The 15501-nt window shown below is 42.7% G+C and overlaps 1 protein-coding gene across 1 annotated transcript; it reads left to right on the top strand.

Moving 5' to 3' along the window:
• The first annotated feature begins 986 nt into the window (after positions 1-986).
• On the top strand, positions 987-15142 carry LOC112080684 (ubiquitin-conjugating enzyme E2 Z). The gene is made up of 7 exons (XM_024146532.2): positions 987-1779; positions 3260-3332; positions 3790-3977; positions 4816-4927; positions 5320-5432; positions 8483-8573; positions 11213-15142. Exons 1-7 carry the CDS (start codon positions 1343-1345, stop codon positions 11387-11389), a joined length of 1191 nt encoding a protein of 396 aa, XP_024002300.1. The 5' UTR covers positions 987-1342; the 3' UTR covers positions 11390-15142.
• Positions 15143-15501: the final 359 nt, after the last annotated feature.

Below are 15501 nucleotides of genomic sequence, written 5' to 3'. Positions count from 1 at the left end.
TTTTGAACGGTTTGGGCTACAGAGTTTTCTGCAATTTAAAGGCGCAACCACAGACATAAAGCAATGCTCCATTTGTTTCTATGGCAGCTGCTGTTCTGTAGCTTAGCCCAGCCATATAAAGAAATGTTTCTGATTTAACCTAATCAGACTTGACTGTGCTAATGTTTATCATATAGTAAGAAATACATGTCTCTGACTAAACCTAATCAGACTAGCCTGTGCTGATGGTTTTTTACAGACAAAGTAAAATTATACAAATGACTGCTTGTGGTGCGCGCCCCTCAAATACACATCTAACAACAGTCTGAGCACACTGGAAACGGTGGTCTAAGGCACGGCTTCTCAGTGCAAGAGGCGTCACTACAGTCCCTGGTTTGATTTTAAGGCTGTATCACATCCAGCTGTGATTGGGAGTCCCATAGGGTGGCGCACAATTGACCCAGCATCGTCGGGGTAGGCCGTCATTGTAAATAAGAATTTGTTCTTAACTGACTTGCCTAGTTAAAGAAAAGGTTACACACACAGACAACGATACAAATGTAGCCATTTTAGGTATTATGTGACCTGCACTAGTGCTCCCAAGTAAAAATGCTATGTGTATTCACTATACTGGTGGTAATGTACAACTTCAATCATTAATGGAAAAAGTGACGACCTGAATAGAATAATTTAACTGTTAAATCCAAGTGGACACCCAGGATGTTCTGTAACCCTGAGTTAAACTAAAGCAGTCTTCTACAAGTTACTAGTCAACTTAAAAATATTTTAAATTCCAGCCAACTCATTTAGGTTGTAAGTCACGTCGAGGTATGGTGTTCTAAAGAAAATGTAAAATACTGATTGTAGGCCTACTGTTGTATGTTGCTATTTTAAGATTTCCACATTTTAATGGGATGAATGTTGTCTAATCGGGTGTGGACGCGGAGTCCAACTAGAATGCTGAAGATCGCCGCCAGGTGGCAGTAAAGGTATTCTGTGCTGTGGAGAGGAAGTGGTTATTGAAAACCGAAGAAAAAGGTAGGCGATAAACAGGCTGAAACCGCAAACTGCGTTGGTGACTGGTAAAACAGAATTTGTGACGGGTAATATATTATAGCATTAACTTTTCGACTGACAGTTTGTAGGTTCTTAAGACGTAGCTAAACACGATTAGCTACTTTTGGAGGCGAGAAGAAAGGCATACAATGCCGTGGGAGCGCATTTTCTCATCTTCGCCTCGCCTTGTTCTTCCTCATTTACCGACTGCGTGAGGACGGACTCAAAACAATAAACTACTGTATCGACAACTGTCAATAACTGTAGCTAGCAAGCTAGCTATAACCTGAACACGTGCTAATTTACAATGGCGGATAGCGTAGGAGAGGTTGCTAATGGTGAAATTGGGTTAGGTGTTGGTAGTCTGGGAAATGGAGCTCCGCTGTTACCGAGTTTGGGTAATTCTCTGCCGGGCCACTCGACGAGTGGAGCTAACCCGGCCTCACCACCCCCAGCAGCGGCTGCTGAGACTGGCCTAGCCGTCATGGCCCTTGGAGCCACAACTACCTCAACCGTGGTGACTGGGAGCGGGTTTGGAGGTGCAGGTGTTCTTAGCGCAGTAGTGGGCTCTGCCATTCCAGTACCCCCCTACTCGGCCACCAATGCTCTGCCGGGTGGTATCGGTTTGGGGGTGGCCGGAGCGGGCCTCTTGTCCCAGATTCACGCAACGTCCTGGGACCCAACACTAAGTACCGACTGGGACAACGAGAAGACGTCCCAACAATGCATTCTCCGAATCAAAAGGTAATAATTTGAGTATGCAGATATACACTGGTGGGCTTGCCTGTTAGAACATATGGGATGTGGTTCCAACTTCCATGCTGTCTGAAAACGAAAGAACCACACCACACGTGTATTTTTGTGAATATAAATGCTACTTTTCTACAAACACCAGTGTTACACTACTGTGTTTACATACCTAGACATATAGTCCTTGATTGTGACTCTCAATTTCTTGACCATACACATGAGTCATTGGACGAAAGGCGTCTTCTGTATTGGGGAGTTTTGTTTAAGGGCCCTGACACTCAATCTGAACATTAACACTCGTCGCTTGCAGTACGGTTTTGGAAGCACCTTTCATATCAGGGGGAAATCATTTTCACATAAAACATTTTTTGGGATACACACCTTCATAGGGTTAGTGTTCCCACACGTCCATATCTCCATGTTACAGGGATTGTTTAATTAGCCATCTAGCATGCTCCGAACACCTGTGTCTAAGCATAACTCGGGAAGTGTAGCAGAAGTGTACTTTCGTTGGACGGAGGCACCCATAACTATGTATATGTTTTTTTAAAGGATTCTTTCCCGCTGATGAAAGATATGTTTCGAAAGCCCTGTCGCAAGCGACGATTAATGACGTTTCTAAACGTTAAAACCGCGTTCGGATTGTAGTTCAAAATATGTCGTTTTGGGCGAAGCTAATAGCTGAAAACTAGGGAGAAGGCAGCATGCCGCTTAGAGTTGGAGAGTTAGGACTGACAGGATTTGTGAAGAACAGAGTCAACAACCTCTGCATAATCAAAGCAGTTTCTTTGTGAGGTGTTAATTATGTAAATTACAGCTGAAAAGTTCCCGAGGCCTGCTTTTGGTTCCAAGTGAGAGCGGGTCCATCAGAGCTATGACACAGTGAGACACTGGTGCTGGCCCGCATAGATGGAAACAGAAAAGTTTGAGCCTTTTTGGTGAAACATGGGTAAATCCTGTAGGAAAATATGCCCTAAGAAAATGCTTACTTAGGCTACTAGTTAAGCCAATAGTTTGTATTAATTGGTCAGAGTTACTGATGTCATGTGTAAATCCATTTGCGTATAATGTGACTCTCAGTAATTAATATATTGACCTCATGAAACGTGTAAACACAGCGTTATCAACATTACATTGTTGGCATAAAAGGTGCCCCGAGTGCCAGTCTGCTTGCTCTATCATGGGCGGCAGGTAGCCTAGTGGTTAGAGCGTTGGACTAGTAACCGAAAGGTTGCAAGATCAGATCTCCGAGCTGACAAGGTAAAAATATGTCGTTCTGCCCCTGAACAAGGCAGTTCCTAGGCCGTCATTGAAAATAAGAATTTGTTCTTAACTGACTTGCCTAGTTAAATGAAGGCTAAAAATATATATATAATAATAAATCTTGGCAAGAGCACAAACCGATCTGGGACCAGGCTACTATCATTGTGTATTTGCATATTTTCTTAAGTTTCTCTTCTTACTCTTTCCTCAGGGATATAATGTCCATCTATAAGGAGCCTCCCCCGGGTATGTTTGTAGTTCCTGACCCTCACGACATGACTAAGGTAAAGCTCACAGACTTCCACTATCTAGGTCCACGGGGTCTGTCCAGACCACCTTACTGTTGTACATTGAGCTAGCCAGACCCCTTCCCCCAACAACTCCTATCCCAGGCTCAAGTTGTTGTTGGGGGGATCCTTCTTGAAAGAAAGTTAACATAAGTAAATTGTGCCCTGAATAAATTAAGTATTTATCAGGTAATTTAGCCTTGTTTGTCTTCTAAATTCTAACCCACAGACTCAATGTTTGTACTAAGTCAAAAGAAAAATGAAATTGGACTTACTAAACAAAAAATACAGCCTTGAAGAACTTTTGCTGTGGCAAGAGGAACAACAGCCCTCTTGGAATTAGTCTCCTGCACAACTATTATGAGGATTATGGCAACCATGGGAATTATGGAGAAATTCAACGCATCGACACCCTCCCTATATATTAGTCCTGACTCTAGTCTTYCCTCCTCAGATCCATGCCCTCATCACAGGACCCTTCGACACGCCCTACGAGGGAGGCTTCTTCCTCTTTCTGTTCCGCTGCCCCCCGGACTACCCCATCCATCCCCCACGGGTCAAGCTCATCACCACCGGCCAAAACACTGTGCGCTTCAACCCYAACTTTTACCGTAACGGCAAAGTATGCCTCAGCATCCTCGGGTAAGCCAGGGTCCTGCAGCTCAGGGGAAACCTGCTGCACCTGAGCAACCCATACATCTATGCCCATTTCCCTTTCAAACTAGGGGATGGGGTGACTAGGGGTCGAAATGGGACAAGGCATTCATAAGTCTACCTATTAAACCCAGGCCCATAGAATAGCAGCTCTTACAAATGATATACTTGGGACACTGTGTGATGAGACCTGCAATCAATATCATGATTCCACTTAATTACACACAAGAGCATGAAAAACAGCAGACAGTGGTGCCCAATAGTTGCAAGTCAGTCTGTATTATTCATGCCTGACCTGGTCTGACCACAACTGTAAGGGGTAGATTCAGGTAGCGGGCATTCTTTGGCGGAACATGCTTATTTATGGCAGCTCTCTATGTAGAGACGCAGATAATTTCTTGCATGTCAGTACTTCATCCCAGACTCGGTCCAGATCTCCCCCTCACTGTCGACGTGTGGGTGACTTTGGGCCAGAGGATGTGATGCCATCATTCTATTGAAAATAGAATACCTTTTTATTTTTCTTGGAATAACGTGCCCATGTATCGTAATGCTATTTTGGACCTATGGCTCCTTGAATCAGCTTTGAGGTACTTCCTCTCGTTCCTTTTATAGTAGTGTTGGTCAGTCTCGAGAACCTACAGGGAGTTCAAAAGCTTGCACTCCGAAGAATAAAATTGAGCTACTATTCAGTCTACAGTACTTTTTTGGGTGAAGCACCGCAGTTCATATACAACTTACACTTAATATTTTGCTTAGTGCGCGGGCTCTTGACGTGAATCTTTTGTGCTTTAAACTTACCTCTTTGTTCTGGTTTGTTGTGTAGGACTTGGACAGGGCCAGCGTGGAGCCCAGCCCAGAGCATCTCCTCAGTTCTGATCTCCATCCAGTCTCTGATGACTGAGAACCCCTACCACAATGAGCCAGGCTTTGAACAGGTAAGCCTATAGCCCACTGGTAAGTTGGCCTCTAATTTAGCTGGCAAGCCAAACCACAATCCCCAGAATGCAGTTAAATCCTACAGCCTTATGGGGAATGTGGTTCACTGAAGAAATGCAGCCATTTTGATCAACAAAGCTACTGTGTTTTTGGCATATGATATTTTGATGTAATATGACTGATTGTGTTGTCTGACTTACATAAGTCTTCAGCCGTTCTATGTGTCTATTTAGTCCGTTTGCCATTTCTTCCCCATTTGTAGAAGTCTGTGTAAACGTGTCTTTTCTGTCATCAGCTACAGACTGACCATATCAGTGTGGAATGTATCACTTTTTTGTTTCTTGAGAATTGTCCCCCTTACACCTGCTCCCTCTGACACTCCCTTTGCCAGGAGAGACACCCGGGGGACAGCAAGAACTACAACGAGTGCATCCGCCATGAGACCATGCGCGTGGCTGTATGTGACATGCTGGATGGGAAGGTGCCCTGTCCAGAAGCCCTGTGGTGAGTTGGCCTTGGATTGTTCACGCCAAAAATAAAAGTTTGATACCTTTTGAGAACTCAAAAGTCGACTTATGTCGAGATGAGTCAATGTTCCACGTCATCTATTGTCTAGATCCAGCTACAATGGCTTCAGAAAGTTTTCACACACCTTGACTCTTTTTCCACATTTTGTTGTTACAGCCGGAGTTTAAAATGGATTACATTGTCATTTTGTCACCGATCTACACACCTGTCTCTTATACACATCTAGATGTGTATAAGAGACAGCAGTACCCCTTAATGTCAAAGTGGAATTATGTTTTTAGAAATTAATAACAAATGAAAAGCTGAAATGTTTTGAGTCAATAAGTATTCAACCCCTTTGTTATGGCAAGCCTAATTAACTTCAGGAGTAAGAATTTGTGTTTTAACATGATTGATGACAGATGCTAAGCTACAGGACTGTTTTGCTAGCACAGACTGGAATATTTTCTGGGATTCTTCTGATGGCATTGAAGAGTATACCACATCAGTTACTGGCTTCATCAATAAGTTCATTGATGATGTCATCCCCACAGTGACCGTACATACATACCCCAACCAGAAGCCATGGATTACAGGCAACATCCTCACAGAGCTAAAGGGTAGAGCTGCCGCTTTCAAGGAGCGGGCCTCTAACCTGGACACTTATAAGAAATCCTGCTATGCCCTCCGATGAACCATCAAACAGGCAATACAGGACTAAGATTGAATCGTACTTCACCGGCTCTGATGCTCGTCAGATGTGGCAGGGCTTGCAAACGATTACTGACTACAAAGGGAAGCACAGCCGCGAGCTGCCCAGTGACACGAGCCTACCAGACGAGCTGAATAACTTCTATACTCGCGTCGATGCAAGCAACACTGAAGCATGCATGAGAGCATCAGCTGTTCCCGACGACTGTGTGATCATGCTTTCCGTAGCCAATGTAAGACCTTTAAACAGGTCAACATTCACAAGGCCGCAGGCCCAGATGGATTACAAGGACTTGTACTCTGAGCATGCGCTGATCAACTGGAATGTGTTTTCATTGACATTTTCAACCTGTCCCTGACCAAGTCTGTAATAGCATGTTTCAAGTCCCTGTTCCCAGGGACGCCAAGGTAACCTGCCTAAATGACTCCCGACCCGTAGCACTCAACGTCTGTAGCCATGAAATACTTTGAAAGGCTGGTCATGGCTCACAACACCCTTATCCCAGAAACCCTAGACCCACTCCAATTTGCATACCACCCCAACAGAGCACGCCCCCATTCTCATCGACAGGGCTGTAGTGGAGCAGGTTGAGAGCTTCAAGTTCCTTGGTGTCCACATCACCAACAAACTATCATGATCCAAACACACCAAGACAGTCGTGAAGAGGGCACCACAATGCCTATTCCCCCTCAGGAGACTGAAAAGATTTGGCATGGGTCCTCAGATCCTCAATGTTCTACAGCTACACCATCGAGAGCATCCTGACCGGTTGCATTACTGCCTGGTATGGCAACTGCTTGGCACCTGACCACAAGGCACTGCAGAGGGTAGTGTGTATGGCCCAGTGTGGGGCCAAGCTTCCTGCCGTCCAGGACCTCTATACCTGGCGGTGTCAGAAGAAGGCCCTAAAAATTGTCAGACTCCAGCCACACTAGTCGTAGACTTCTCTCTGCTACTGCATGACAAGCTGTACTGGAGTGCCACATTTAGGTCCAAACGGCTCCTTAACAGCTTCTACCCCCCCCCCCCCCAAGCCATAAGACTCCTGAACAGCTAATCGAATGGCTACCCGGACTATTTGCATTGTTCCGCCCAACCCCATTTTTACACTGCATCGCAAAGAAGGGCACCTATTGATAGGTGTGTATAAATAAAAAAGCAGACATTGAATATGCCTTTGAATGGTGTAGTTATTAATTACACTTTGGATGGTGTATCGATACACCCAGTCACTACAATGATACAGGCGTCCTAGCTCGGTTGACTGAGAGGAAGGAAACCCCTTAGGGAGTTCATCACCATGAGGCCAATGGTGATTTTAAAGCAGTTGACATTAAATGGCTGTGATATGAAAATACTGAGGCTGGATCAACAACATTGTAGTTACTCCACAATGCTAACCTAAATGATGGAATGAAAAGAAGCAAGCCTGTACATAATTAAAATATTCCCACACATGCATCTTGTTTGCAATAAGGCACTAAAGTAATACTGCATACAAAGCATTATGTTTGGGGCAAATTTAACACATCACTGAGTACCACTCCATATTTTCAAGCATGGTAGTGGCTGCATCATGTTATGGGTATGCTTGTCATCTGCAGGGACTAGGGAGTTTTTTAGGATAAAAGGAATAAAGCTAAACACAGGCAAAATCCTAGAGGGAAAACCTGGTTAATTCTGCTTTCCAACAGACACTGGAGACAAACAGACCTTTCTGCAGGAGAATAACCTAAAATGCTACTTACCAAGATGACATTGTGTGTTCCTGAGTGGCCTAGTTGCAGTTTTGACTTAAATTGTCTAGAAAATCTATGGCAAGACTTGAAAATGGCTGTCTAACTTGACAGAGCTTGAAGAAATCAAAAAAGAATCATGGGAAATATTGTACAATCCAGGTTTTCCAAGCTCTTACACTTACCCAGAGACTCACAGCTATAATCGCTGCCAAAGGTGACTAACGTGTTGACTCAGGGGGTTGAATACTTATCTAATCAAAAAATAGTTTTATTTTCCATTTAATATTTTAATATTTTGTGTAAATCGTGCTCGAAAATGTAATCCATTTCAATCCCACTTTGTAACAACAAAATGTGGAAAAAGTCAAGAGGTGTGAATACTTTCTGAAGGGGCTGTATATGCCTGAACTCCAAATTTAAGGCTACAGGCCACGTCTAATCTCCTTATTGTATATGAGGCATATTGTTGAACCTTCTTAACAGATTAGATTGCAAGAGACATGTTCAAAGAACAAACACCGCTTTCAATGGCGAGTCATTTTAATTTGTAGTTGTTTTGGTGGTTAATTAACCTCATGAATGTTCCTGTGTTGCAGGAGTGTGATGGAGAAATCATTCCTGGAGTACTATGACTTCTACGAGGGGGTATGCAAAGAGAGACTACACCAACAGGGACAGAACATGCAGGTATTGCCAGAGACCTCATTCTCTCTGTCTCTCTGTGTGTACACGTTTCTTTATGCACCTTGGAGAAGCAGAACACAGGTTATAATGCATCACACATCCTGGTGACTAATGCACTGCACCTTCCCTGGGGTTAGAGCAGGGTTTCCCAAACTGGGTCCTCGGGACCCCAAGGGGTGCACGTTTTTGATTTTTGCCCTAGCACTACGCAGCTGACTCAAATAATCAACTAATCACCAAGCTTTTATTTTAATACGAAACTACCTCCATCTTCCTTCATAATGAACGCAGAAACATAATAATGATATCCACGAGCAGGAGCAGTGCGTGGGTAATATCACTGGGGAAGCCAGAGGGGGGAGAAATAAAGCCATATTATGTGTTGTGATAAATGCGTTGTTTGCTTTATAACCTGTTGGTTCATATGCCTTGCGACGGTGATATATAGGCCTCAGGCTAGAGATCATAAGAAGACAGTGGCAGAATAAATTTAACCACATCTTTGTTATATTACAAAACCCGGAGAACAAGTCCACAAAGCATATTGCATGTAACAAACAGTTGCATGACCTCCAACATGGTCGAGCAAGTTAATGTTTCCAACATTTTCGGACTACTAAACAACTATTGATTTAGAACCACAGAGTTACCGCAAGTCGCAAAGAAAACAGGAGCTGCCTCCACTATTCCAGCACCATTTCAACATCATCAAATCACCCATGCTTAGTCTAATACAGTGACAACTAAAAGATACCAAAAACAATAACGTCTAAAAATGATGTGGCTGTCCATGGTTCTGATTTTGTCTATGGGCAAGTATAAAAAAAATAAAAAAAAGTTTTGACTCACCCGCCAATGCCATCCTCTCATATTGATGAAACGGTTGATGATCACTCTGTCATACAGTACACGCTTTTATTTTTTGTTGTCCCAGACTACCTGGCTAAAATGCTTGCTTGCTCGCTAGCTTAACTTCCTTTCGTAGGCAACGTTAGCTAGTTAACATTAGCCTTCTACTTATTGAACTCTCAGGCCAGGGGCACAACAATATATGGTTAATTAATGGTTGGATCAGAATCGCTGTTATAATCATTGGCCAGTAAGGAGAATTAAGTAAAACCACAAGTCCAAATCCCTATCTCCATCCATGGCTAATTTAGGAAAGACGATTTTTGCTACCGAGCCATCGGAGAAACACAACCAAATGCAACAATTCAAGTTGTTTCTGTCGGTGATGTATGCTCTTGATGCGATTTGATAGAAGTTACGCAAAGTCCAAACTGGCTTCCCTTGACACGTCTTTTTAGAAAAAAAAAAAAAAGAAAAAAAAATGGGGGTGTGCCAGGACCATTCACAGTTGAGCTCACTCAGTTTAGCGCAACGCTGATTGGCTATTTTATACTTTTTATTTTATTATTTGTTTCAAGGGAGGCCAAATGCTCACTGGCTTCCCTTGCATTCAATGCTATGGGCGGCAACAATGTCATACTCTTTTGGACCAGACAGCATACAGAGCCAGAGGGGTGCTGTTTTGCTCGCTCAAATGCTTTCTCTGGTGAGGTACATTGAGTCTCTTGTGAATTTTTCAGATGTCTCAATCGCACTCCACACTGCCCTTTCCCACCTAGATGCAAATAGTCTGGGTAGCCATTTGATTACCTGTTCAGGAGTCTTATGGCTTGGGGGTAAAAACTGTTGAGAAGCCTTTTGTCCTAGACTTGGCACTCCGCTACCGCTTGCCATGCGTAGAGAGAACAGTCTGTGGCTGGCGTCTTTGACAATTTTTTGGGTCTTCCTCTGACACCGCCTGGTATAGAGACCCTGGATGGCAGGCAGCTTAGCCCCAGTGATGTACTGGGCCGTACGCACTACCATCCAGTGCCTTGCGGTCAGAGGCCGAGCAATTGCCGTACCAGGCAGTGATGCAACCAGTTAGGATGCTCTTGATGTTGCAGCTGTAGAACCTTTTGAGGATCTCAGGACCCATGCCAAATCTTTTTAGTTTCCTGAGTAACACTGCTATTACTCGCTGTTTATTATCTATGCATAGTCACTTTACCCCTACCTACAAGTACAAATTACCTCGACTAATCTGTACCGCTGCACATTGACTCTGTACGGGTGCCCACTGTATACAGCCTCATTGTTATTTTATTGTATTACTTTCTTTTTTTGGTCTTTTTTCCCCCCTTAACTCTATTTTCTATTTTCGGGCTTGTAAGTAAGCATTTCATGGTAAGGTCGACAACACCTGTTGTTTTGGGGGCATGTGACAAAAATAAAATTTGATTTGAAGGAAATTTATGAAACACAAACAAGATATTTATTTTTTTCTTGGTCAATTATTTTGGGAAGCCTGGCTTCCCTTGGCATCCATGAATGCATGCCACAAGTTCATCTGACTCTTCATTGCCAAAGTAATTTGTCCCGGTTTATTTACAGACGGTTCTCTCTACACATATAAAGAAATGATCTCTATACATGTAGAAATAAATTATTTGTTCACTTGTACAAAATAAATTTAAACGACACAGTATATACTGCTCCCACATGCTTTAAACCTCCACCACAGTGGAAAATATGAGACGTTGAAATATGAGATGCATATCCCACACACTCTTTCTCTCCTTACATACGTCCAGGACCCTTTTGGGGAGAAGAGGGGTCGCTTCGATTACCAGGGCCTACTGGCACGCCTGAGTGCCACCCAGAGGCGCATACGGGAGAAGTGCCCACCGGAGGACAACGATGACCACTCGGACTCGGACACCAGCTCCTCAGGCACGGACCCAGATAGCCAGGGCAGCTCCCAGCCTTAGCCACAAGATGGCGCCACACTACCTATTTTTCTGTTTCTCCCTTTCTGTTTTTGCAGGATGGTTTTGGCACAAGTGAGATGTTGGAGGGGGAAAGGCTTGATATCAGGAAGCACTGATGATACAAAGGCAGGGGATAGCTAATGTCTGTTTTGATTGGTTCTTTTTCCTTCCCCTGCAGTCATTGCAGGACTTCGATTAATTTTTTATTTTATTTTTCAACTGTTGTAAGGAAACAATGCTAGTGTTGGGGGAGTTTGGCTTGTAGAAATGGACACTAGTTGTTTTGAAAGCAATTTGTTATAGACTCTGCCTTTTGTCTTTGTTTTCCCACGCCTGATTGGATTAGGAAGTAGAGGTGAAATCTGAGATTGCCCATTCTCAATATTCAGTCAGTACAACCACATCGATCGTCTTAATCAGATCATCAACTTCTATTCTATCATACATCGGTACATACACCTCAGACTATCCACTTCTAAAGTCCCATTGTCTCTTATGATCTTTCTTTAATCTGAACAGTACTTAATACAATTATGAACCGAGTCATAATTACATTATGAATTCATAATGAATTGCATTTGTTTCAACCCAAAAAAAAAATCCATTAATGCCTAGTACAAAACACGTAGAGTTGCGGTCAAATATATTGGCACCTTTGCACTTTACAGTGGAACAGATTGTACTAGTGGTTAGAGCTTTGAGGCCAGTAACTGAAAGGTAGCTGGATTGAATCCCCGAGCTGACAAGGTAAAAATCTGTCATTCTGCCCCTGAGCAAGGCAGTTCCACTGTTCACCGGGCGCCGAAGACGTGGATGTCGATTTAAGGCAGCCCCCCGCACCTCTGATTCAGAGGGGTTGGGTTAAATGCGGGAGAGACATTTCAGTTGTACAACTGACTAGGTATTTCCCTTTAATATTTCAAAACTGGTTGGGTGGCTTTTACCCTGTAGGCACTTGCAATTTATTACAAGTGAGGAAAAATTACACATCACTTGCCTCCAACCAAATTTATTAGAATTTCCAATAATGTAGCCCAGGCCATATTTTGACTTTAAAATCTAAATTTCAGTTTTGATAAAAACATGTCTGTGCAGATGTAAATCAAACAAATATAGGTGTGAACTTATTTGACAAGAAGGTAGTGATTCGTTCAAGGGTGCCAATATATTTGTCTGCAAATGTGTGTGTATGTATATATATATATATATATGCACAGCGAGAAATTTTATTATGGTCTGTGGGCAGTGTCTTCAAATAATTTTCTGTTGGCTCAATGCTAAAGCCTGCATGGAAAGAGTTTTTTTTTTTCTATGCATGACAACGATGCTCTCTGAATCAATGTTTGATGTGTATGATTATCATTGAGCTATAATGTTGTGAGTTAAACTTTCAAGAGATGGTTTTCTTCTCTGATGCTAAAATGCTGGTAGAGACCAATAGGAATGGCAAGAAAGCCAGATTTGTCATTTGACCTGTCCCATTAAACCAATGCAACGTTGTCCATTGCATTTTTCATTGGAAGGCAGTGGACTGGTGCCTCTTCAGCTCCGTTTGGCAGAATCGGCCGGTACCGAACAGGCACAGACCTGTGTTAGACCTCCATGGTGTCACCTTTTCAGTCATCTGAAAGCCACCGCCAGGATTTTCAAACGAGCCACAGGAGATGTTTTGTGATGGTAACAAAAATACCTGACACCTGCTTCAAGGCCGTGTGAACTTTCTTTTCGAGTTTTCGCCTGCGATGGGTTTCTGTAGATTGGTTTGTCGAATGATCTTATGTCGGTTTGGCCGTTTTTAAGCGCTAAATGTTTAACATTGGCTTACATATATGGTGTCAGAGGTGCGTTCCACAGGTTGACACAGTCTAAGGTACAAGTTCTATGTAAACCTTAGCCTGGCAGTAAGACTGATGACACAAACTGAAAATGGACTTCAGGTGATCAAGGAGGATAAAACATTTTTTTACAATAAACCGTATGACACGTTCTAACCAGTGGTCTTGTCTGCTGTGAGGGGTAGATCTTATTTTTTCATATGGATGTGGAGTTGTTATTCTTGCTTCGAAAGACATAAAGTCTGATCGCCTTTCGAGACTTCTGCCCGAGCCACAATTGTTTTAGTCTCATGAATCGTCCCCCTTCAAAGTGTCACAAAACAGTGTGCCTATCAGCCAGTGCAGCTCACCAATAACCTCTACTGAGGCCTCAAAGGCTCGTCGTCTTTCTGGTTTGATCAAAACTGCTTAAAGGTATAGGGGGCTAAACACCTCTACCATGTCATTTGGTTTGTAATCCTATCTCGCAAGATGCAAAGAATTATACTCTGTCTTCAGTCCTTATTGCGTTTTGAGACTACGCACTCAGGATACAACAAAACCTCTTGCTTTGTAATGGACTGTCTGGACCACAATCTACTGTCTAATTGAGGAGGGCAGCTTCAGTGCAGATTGGCACCCAAACAGCACCGGACCACACCCTTCTTTTCCTTCTCATGGACATGTTTTTCTATTCCCTCCCATCTGGGTGCATTTCTGTTCAGTTCTCTCAATTGATTGGGACTTCCTCTCACAGGAAATAATGTTGGATTTAATAGATCTCATGTTTGAGATAATACTGCTAACTTTGTTTGCAAAGTTTAAAGGGGAAAAAACGTTTATAATGTAAAAATCTACTGCAAATGAAACTGTTCAAGCAAATATCCTACTGGTAAAGCTCCGCTGCAAATGAGTAGGTGTGAGATGACACTTCATGCTAAATATAGCGACCAGTCAGTTTGAAGCCTTGTTATGGTTTGGTGTGTATATTCCTGTATCGTTCTGATGGGACCCTTCTATTGTGTCCCTTGTCCGATGGTTTATTTTGGGTTTGTGCCCCCAACCCAGAGTATGTATTTGTATCTGAATTGCTTTTACTAAGGCATCTTCAATCCATAATGGTTTTTGCATTTAGGTGTTTTCAAGAAGTGAAGTATGTAAAGCGTAGGAACTTCTAGAATAAATGTTGGCAAGGCCATGGGCATAATTAAAAAAATAAAAATAAAAAACGGGGAGAACTCGTCTGTCAGCCATCTCAATGAGATAATACAAATGTTACTTGAGTCCCATGGCGTTAGATGTCTCATAGTATCTCCTGACCTTCAATCTATGTAATTTCTTTATGAGATGAGAGCGTAATACTAAAATATACTGCATCTTTTCCTCAAGGTTGAATTTTGGACTTGGGGTGGTGTAGCGTAGACCATGTCGCTTCTTAGCTAGCTACCAGCAATGTACAGGGCCGTTAAAACTAGCTGCCACATAGAGCTGCTGCTCTACGACAGGGTTTCCACAACACGGTCCTGGCCCCCCTCTTGTTTTTTGCCCTAGCACTACACAGCTGATTTAAATAACCAACTCATCATCAAGCTTTGATTATTTGAATCGGCTGTGTAGTGCTATGGCAAAAAAAAACTACGTACCCCCAGGACCGTGTTTGGGAAACCCTGCTCTAGCAGTACATTCCCACAGGGGCACTCAAAACTCTAATGGCCATTCAGTCTCAGTCAAGTAAGTGAATGGTTTACACTTTTGAGTTGACAGAAGATGTGGGACCTATTTTAGGCCTTGACGCAACGTTCCAGGCCAAGGCATTAGTCCCAGGACTTTCACCGCCAAGTTTATGCAAGACTATTTTCATCTGACTTGATTTCTGTTTTCATTTATGTTGTGTATGTAAAAAAATATATATAATAAAATATACCAATGGCTATTTTGATCTGTGGCATTCTGTTTTAGTGCAAGTGTTATATTGTTAATAGTGACAATTTTATAGGCATTCAGTTGCGGGCTTCAGCCCAGCCACCTTTGTGTTGGTAATGCCAAGAAGGACTACAAGTCCCATAAGCCCCATATATAGTCAGTTCCAAAATTATTGGCACCCTTGATAAAGATTAGCAAAAAAGACTGTATAAAATACATAATACCAATACTGAGCTATATTGTATGCTAAAAGAAGGGCAAATTATATTTTATATTGATACAATTTCTCAGATAAAGAGATTTTGTTATTTTTTTTAATCACAAACACAGGGGTAAACATTATTGGCACCCCTGTTTTCAATACCTTTCAATACC

The sequence above is a fragment of the Salvelinus sp. IW2-2015 genome, unplaced genomic scaffold (assembly GCF_002910315.2).
Source record: "Salvelinus sp. IW2-2015 unplaced genomic scaffold, ASM291031v2 Un_scaffold16431, whole genome shotgun sequence".
Lineage (NCBI taxonomy): Eukaryota > Metazoa > Chordata > Actinopteri > Salmoniformes > Salmonidae > Salvelinus > Salvelinus sp. IW2-2015.
The sequence above is the reverse complement of the archived record's forward strand: the minus strand, read 5'-3'. Positions and strand labels throughout refer to the sequence as shown.